The 7,796-nt window shown below is 40.0% G+C and overlaps 2 protein-coding genes across 2 annotated transcripts in view; both read right to left on the reverse strand.

Annotated features, from left to right (window-relative positions):
• Positions 1–1,073: 1,073 nt before the first annotated feature.
• LOC121303751 (cleft lip and palate transmembrane protein 1 homolog) lies at positions 1,074–7,661 on the reverse strand. The gene is made up of 12 exons (XM_041234527.1): positions 7,644–7,661; positions 7,413–7,571; positions 6,957–7,074; positions 6,528–6,613; positions 5,919–6,039; positions 5,513–5,757; positions 4,848–4,941; positions 4,059–4,249; positions 3,119–3,214; positions 2,757–2,892; positions 2,178–2,345; positions 1,074–1,812 (listed from the first exon to the last, which is right to left on the reverse strand). The coding sequence occupies exons 1-12, from the start codon at positions 7,659–7,661 to the stop codon at positions 1,625–1,627; spliced, it is 1,620 nt and encodes a 539-aa protein (XP_041090461.1). The 3' UTR covers positions 1,074–1,624.
• A 103-nt stretch (positions 7,662–7,764) lies between these two features.
• LOC121303754 (protein phosphatase 1 regulatory subunit 37-like) overlaps positions 7,765–7,796 on the reverse strand; it is a 34,692-nt gene continuing 34,660 nt past the window's right edge. The window contains exon 10 of the mRNA XM_041234528.1: positions 7,765–7,790. Coding sequence (XP_041090462.1) covers positions 7,765–7,790 — 26 coding nt within the window. The remainder of the gene's footprint in view (positions 7,791–7,796) is intronic.

The following is a 7,796-nucleotide window of genomic DNA, read 5'->3' on the forward strand; positions in this document are numbered from 1 at the left end:
CCCCCTGGCTTTCTTCCATCATGTGCAGGGCTTTCAGCGCCCCGACTTTAAAAATCGTTCCAGTGCCACTGAGTACGCGTTCACATTTCTGAATAATTCTGAGTTCAGTTGCCCTAGTATTGAGGTTTTTATCATTTTTTGTTTTCTATTTCCACCCGTTTATACTAAAACATAATGCAGGAGGGCACGAACAGACAAAAGAGAGAACTAGCTCAATATTGCGGCAATAGAACTCCATTCAAAATATCATAAAAGACCAAGAGAGGCAATAACAATGTGTAGCTATAGTAACTTCTTTTATCAGACCGGCGGAAGGACTGATTTATTTTCTATTAGGTAGTTTGTGTTGGCCAATGTACACGAAACCTAAAACACATTATCTTTCTAGTTTGTCTACTGCTAAAAATAGAAACTATTCCAGTTGTACAAACTACTTAGCGTGTCTTTACAAACAATACAGAAATTAGATGGCCAGGACTTTTAAAACACCATTCTTGCTATCAAATTGCATTATATAGGTCTTAGGATAAGATCCATAGACTTACCAGAGCACAATTAGAATGGCCATGCACCTTGTTGTGTGTAATTAATTACGTTTATAGTGTTAGTTTGTCAGGTGATTTTGAACTTCCTGTAGTTCCTTAAAAAAAAACCTGGGCCAGTCAGTAACAAAAGTATACCAGTAAAACACAAGTGATGATTCTGGGATCTCAGATGCAACAAAATCTACATTCACCTGATCTCTTCTCTCCTGAATTTAGAGGCAAATTAAGACATTTAGATGTGATCTTTGACGCAGATCGTACGTTTGAGCCACACATTAGAGATTAGTTTATTTGCAGTGGCTCCTTATCTGGTTTAGGATGCATTTTAAGGTGATGCTCTTAACTTACAAGACTTTAAATAGGCTTGCCCAACCTTATTTAAATGATCTTTGAACCCCATATGTACCTAGACCCTCAACCCAAAAAAGGGGGTACAACATTCAGCTCTAAAGCCCCTAAATTCTGGAATGACCTGTCTGCTTCTGTAAGGGAAGCACCAACTGTTAAAAGACGACAAGACAATAAATTGCACCAAAACATAAGCAGATTTTTTTTTTTTTAAACACATATTTTAAAGGATCAGCAATCTGGGTAAGAATTTATTATTCCACATACACTATTGCTAAACAATGGACATCAGTATAATTAACATACAAGCATAGATTCTGTACAATTCCAGAACATACAATAGTTTCACAGGCCCTTTTAGAAGACCACCCATGGTTTATTGAACATACATAGAATCAAACCCAATGAATTTGCTATTAGCAAATGCACCAAACATTCTCACACTGGCATGGAATTCACAATGATCGGACAACAGTTTGCACTTTTTAAATATGGAGATCTGTGCAGCTACCCCTCCCCACCCCACCCCAAAACAAAAACAGTACGTCACATTACACTTCACCAAATTTCAAAAAAACAAAGTTAACTGGAATATATATATAAAAAAAAAAACTAAGTCAGATCCCAGATCTCAGAAGAGAGTTGCTTTGTTTTCTGTCCATTCTTCCTCCTGTCCCCATTACCCTGTCCCCACTCTTGCTTTGTTTGAATTCTCTCGTGAAGCAGGGCTGCTAATCGTTCTTCTTCTGCCCGTCTGGTTTGTCTGCTATTGCAGCTGCAGCAGGTTCACTCTCTGCACCAGCAATCTGTTCTGTTGTTCCCTGCCCGGGTTCCACGCCACTCGTTCCAAACTCGTTCATTCGAGTCGGGTCCACTCTGTATATCCAGCGCTGATACAGGTAAATGAAAAACACCACATCTGTTTGGGAGAGAAAGAGAACATTGAGAACTCAGGAAGGATAAAAAAAACAGTTACCATAGAAGCCGGCAAACATGACTTTGGTTTATTCCTAAAAGTTTGTCCTAAAAGTCTTGAATACCAAACTGCTTGCTGAGCGAACAAGTATACATACTCTTGGCTAAATTCATATACACAGGCAAAATAAATGAGAATTCCACACATATCAACTTTCATGAATACGATTCTGCATGCAAAAACCATAGTTTGGGTCGGGGGTCAATTCAGTAAAGGCAGGAGCTTAGCTACAAGTAGTCTGGAAGAGACTTCCCAAACAATAGAGACTAACAAGACAGATGTCTCCAGGGAGCAGGAAAGGTGCTCACCGTCTCGGAGGCAGCCTATTCTGTACATCATAGGCATCTTGATGACAAAGGCAAAGAGGTCGTCAATGAAGGTGTTCAGTGCTTTGTACGTGAGCATCCTCCATGGGAGGTGAGCCACTGACTTCATCTTGTAGTTAATGAACAGCTGCGGGGTCATTGTGATGAACCCTAGGGAACAAACACATACAAAATCACACAAGTTTATATATGGACAAGTTAGAAGTATCACCAACACATTACTTGACTAACATTAAAGAACTCCAATGTTTCTAATCCAAATTCACCCCCCTAAAAAATATGTTGTATTGCTGGGTCTTGTATCTTTACTTTTGTGCATCGTAATGTTGTTATTGCACACAGTTTATGGTCTACCATAACCTTTTGCTGTACCTACCAGTGAAGCATTTAAATACTGCAGTTTTTTGGGTCAACAGCAACACCTACTGGACAAAACCAAAACTGCAGAAGCTCCCAATAGTGCAACAAGTGATTAATACAGACTGCAAACCAGGTTTAAGCAAATTCAGCTCAATCAGCAGTCTTCATTTTTAATTACTATGTAAAACAAAGTATATTTACCAAAGGTTAGCAAAAAGCCATAAAGCAAGCCCAGTACCCACGAGTACCAGCTTTTGTGCTCATTGTACAACAAACTGTAGACAGCATAGCAGCCAAGCAATGGGTAGAGAAGCCAGGACAGGTACCTAAACGCCATCTGAAAAGGAATGAAATACAATTAAAAACTGTATTTCATGGCATGGTTCCAGCCCATGTGGCACAGTCGCAAATAGAAAAAAGGACACAAAATGATGGGTACAGTTAATGACATAATGCAAAAACTCAAATGGTCAGGTCACAAATTAAAACAGAAACCAACTGGGGGCAATAAACATAATTTATAATTCAACAAAATACAAAAAACACACGCAGGTCAAACTTACAGCATCGTATATTTTGGTAGAAGACTGCACGTATGTTGATTTGTCTTTGAAAGTGAGACGCGGGAATATTCCTGCTACTCTGTTTTCTCTGTCCAGCTGTTCAGGAGACAAAGAGAGCAGCGTCACTAGATTTCATTTTAAAAACGTACAGGAGTATATGCCTGGGGGGGGCACATGTAATCGTTTCTGTGGACACATACATAGCACACCGAGCAGCTGCAGCACTCGCATGTGGCGAGCACTGTTAAAACCCACAAACAGCATTTTAATTCGTCACATAGAGTGTTTGAGGTGGGGGTTTTTTCCCCCCAGTCATCTCCTGCAGCTCACTGGCTACTCAACTGTGCAAAATGACTTGTTAGGTGACACCCTACACAACACATACAAAAAAAAAAACCACAAATAAAAGACTCATGAACTACTAGTAACAAGTTAGAATTATGTAAGGGAGAACATCTACACACTTGTGTTGGACGACAGACTGGTACCCACGATATATCACAGCACCACTATCAGGCGATTGACTACGCTATGATCGTGGAGATGGGCCTGCCATAATTTGACAGTGCTTTTAAAACAGCAGACACTTAAACAACCAAACAAAGCATTGCTTGTGAGGAAACAAAACTCCACCGCTTGGGGTAAATGTATCCTACCTACATAAAAACACAGTTAACTTATTTACAACAATAAAAAAACACAAAACTGGTTTATATAATTATTTAAACAATTGTTTATTGAATATGTGCCAAGAATGTTTTAAATATAAAACCAAAAAATTATAAAAAAAAACACCACATCAGTAAACAGTACATCCCTGTGCTTCAATACGAATAAATGGAGCACATGTGTTTAAAGGACACTACTAAGTTGATTTTTGATTTACAACGTAACATTTCAAAAGCATGTCTGGCGAGCTCCTCCTCCCTCCCCTGCTTACCCTGACGTCCATGACCTTGGTGATCTTCCAGAAGTCAATGAGCAGGCCGATGAAGATGCTGACCTGGACCACGAAGTTGGTCTCGTTGTCGAGGATGTAGAGAAGCACGATGAGGGATTGGAAGACCCCGAAGAACACGGAGCGCACAGAGAGCCCCTCCAGGGACTGCCGACTGTTCCAGAACTGGATATCTGAAGAGAGAAAGCGCAGGACTCCACTGCTGATCGGACACCAGCACATCTCAAACGTGCCGTTAGACAAGTGTGTGTGCTTTTACAGATCAGGAGTCTTGTAAAATAGCGCAAGAGATTAATTGTATCCAGCTGTCTGGGATACACATTATCACCGCAAATTTAATTACACTATTTTAGACATGAGAGCAGACACTTTAGCATTGATCCACGATCATGAAGTAATAATAACCTTTATATAGCGCCTTTCATAGTGGACCACCATCACAAAGTGCCTTAGAATATATGAGAGTAGGATGTATGAACTTGCATCAGTGGCTGAGCTGGGATTTGAACCAGGGTCCTCCTAGTTACAAGCGTGTTTCATTAACCACTGGACCACACAGCCTCCTAAGTAAGTGAGTGTGTGTGTGTGTGTGTGTGTGTAAATAATATATATATATTTTTTTTAGATGAATCCTCCTTGCGTGGCCTCAAAAACACTCTTACATTTACAATAGCTTGTACCATGTCAGATTTTACAGTGAAATGTCCGGCCTACATGTATTGTTTAGTAAACTTGCTAATAATTGTTCAGTTTTATAATCAATATGAATACCATTCTTGAAGGCCAGGAACTCGAAGACACTGTGCACTATTGACACCACGATTGTCACCCCCAGAAGATAAGGATTTGTTTCCAGGAGAGCCACCTGAAAAACAGAGTCATCACTTACCTCACTTTTTCGATTGCATTATAACAGCTCAAAACCACACAACTGCACTTTATTTTTAGAATTGATGTGGTCTGGCTGTTGAACGCAAGCAGCTGAAATCAACCAATTCTGAATTCTTAAATCTGTGCAATGCGGTATTGTCAGCAGTGATGGAATAATTATTTATACTTAAACCGCTGTGGTTAATATCATAAGCAAATCGATACAAAATGGAACGAGACTGCGGCTAATAGATACACTTCAAAAATTCCAGTCTGATTTGCAACTTACCAAAGTAGACACAAACAGTAAAATTCACACTTTGCACTTTATGCATGCTGTGGCTTTGTATTTCACGCCCTGTTAATAAAAAGAGCTACTTCTTGAAGCACTGTCAAATAGTACCGCAATTGTTATTCTGTTACATATTACCTATTTTGGTATGTAGAGTAAGCATTATTTTTCGCCATGGCACTTGTATTTTGTAAAACCTAACAGCGTAATCGTTTAGTACATTTCATGTTCTATTAATATACAGAAACGGCCATCGCTTGTGTCTTGTACCGACCTTGACAGAGTCCTGGTCCTCATCGGACTGCTCATACAAGTCCTCCCCCAGGAAGTTCCAGGGAGACTTGGTGCTCTGAGCGGTGTACAGCTGCCAGCGCCACAGAGACAGTGGGCAGTACACAAGCCGCAGGGGCAGCTTCTCCACCGTTTCATTGATGGGGAAGTAATCCTTCTGCAGGTTCCAGTAGTCGTTGAAATACACAATGGGGTAGTAGTCGCCACTTACTTCATCAAACTTCACATCTACAGAAAGAGCAAAGGTGGAAGTTAGTTGGAAAAGTGGCCTTTATAGAAAATGAAACCGATTTAATAAAAAAAAAACAGGAATGCTACAGCCTGAAATCTAATTTAATTTAAGCAATGACGTAACAGACAGTTGCAGTAAAAGGAACGCTTATTCTTACACTGATCAAGAGGAGGAGGGACGGCTCCCTTCACCCAGGCTGTGTGATCGTCCACCATGCTTATAGTCACGTTGGGATGCCAGTGAGAGATTACTTCAACAGGACCGTAATTCTCAGCACGCTAGAAACAAAAAAGCACAACTGTATGCGAAGTCGAATCCAACACTAAAAGTATTACACAGTATTACACCAGTTATCTGGGAAAAATAAATCGGGAGATATTTTTTGATCTCTAAAAAATATTTCATGGTGTTCAGAATGGAGTTTTCCTACCAATAAGCTAATTCATATTTTTTAGCATCGTGGAAATGTATTGTACTGCGGCATTGATCATCAACAGGAATATGCATGGATGGAAATAAGACTCCCATTACAAAGCAGTCTGATCCATTCCTGGTTTTACTACGAGTTCAATAAGACACACCTGAGCTTGTTACCCGTACACTCTGGGGCTAATCAAGCACATATTAAACTGGAATGGGTGGAACAGCCATGCCACAGGAGTCTTATTTCCACCCCCGAACAAGCAACAGGAATATCACTGCATATTCAGGTCAGTCTTGACAACTTGTGATGCACTTTTGTAAGCGTGTTGCACGACATAAATACCTTTATTATCTCAGGATCTGTTTCCGTCTCCCCAGTGAGCAGGTTCTTTGTTTTCAGAAATCTTTTGCGTTTGTATTTATTCAACACTGAGAAGGAAAAAAAAAAACCCACACAATTCACTTATTTACAGTAGTTTGCAGATGTATGGATACCCTCAATTTATTTCAGCGAGTAACAATACAATGATTTAGGGTTCATTAAATTGTGTGCAAAAATAACATGATTGGCACTAAGACTGTCCAATAACAATGTAAAATGGACCCCCTTATGCACATCAGAGTGGGCCTTGCTTATCGTCATTTAAGCAGCAGTCATATTTCACTCCACCGCAGTTTAGATAATGAATAGAAATGTTACTTGTTCAAATGAAAGGATTTCCCATAAAGGCAAGTTTCATTCCACCAAAAAACACGTTAAAAAAACTCTTACTTCGTGACATGTGGACGGTCGCCAGGCGTCTGTACTGCCCCTTGCGTTTAGGATCTGGGTGGAAGCCACTCTTGGTGAAATACACATGGACGTACACAGACCCATTCCTTTTCACACTCTGCCAGGACAAACAACATGATCAGAATGTTCTACTTACTCAAACAAGTGGTGTGAAAAAAAGAAAACTCTCCTAACATGCAATGGTATAATTTCCTAAAATAGCTAGCTACTGGAAACATTTTTGGCTGGACACGTTTGACAACTAACTTTTGACAAGGTCTCAATCTTCCAAACACAAATCTGTAACATGCAACGGTTTACAGAAGCCATGCTCTGCAGAAACGTGTCACACTTTATAAAATTTCCTAAACTATTGTATTTCTCTACGGTTGATATATACTGCAGTCTGTAGATGCACTAGCCTGAAGGTATCAAGGCAGACAACCTGCAACCAACCTCAGGAACATCTAGTTCTTGATAGTGTTCATAACACCCGTCTCCGTTTTCACCGCTAGACCAGTCTCCATACACCAGGTCGGTCTGCCCCCACAACAGCGCTTCAGTGTTGTTAAAATCTGTAAAGTGCTCACTTTCTGAGATGTAAACATGGAGGTCCTAGGAGAAAAAAATAAAAATAAAATGATTTTTTTTATCTTTAAAACAGTGGCTAAATGCAACTTCACACACAGCAGCAAGAGAGAACATCACAGCTCTTAAAGGGCTTGTTCAAAAATCTGGTACAGATAGACAAGGGTATTTATTTTGCCTTGGAATTCACACTGTGTGTTGTGGGGATGGAATGGTCTACCTAATCATGTTGTTGAGGCAGAACCACTGGGA

This window comes from Polyodon spathula, chromosome 35 (assembly GCF_017654505.1).
Source record: "Polyodon spathula isolate WHYD16114869_AA chromosome 35, ASM1765450v1, whole genome shotgun sequence".
Classification (NCBI taxonomy): Eukaryota; Metazoa; Chordata; class Actinopteri; order Acipenseriformes; family Polyodontidae; genus Polyodon; species Polyodon spathula.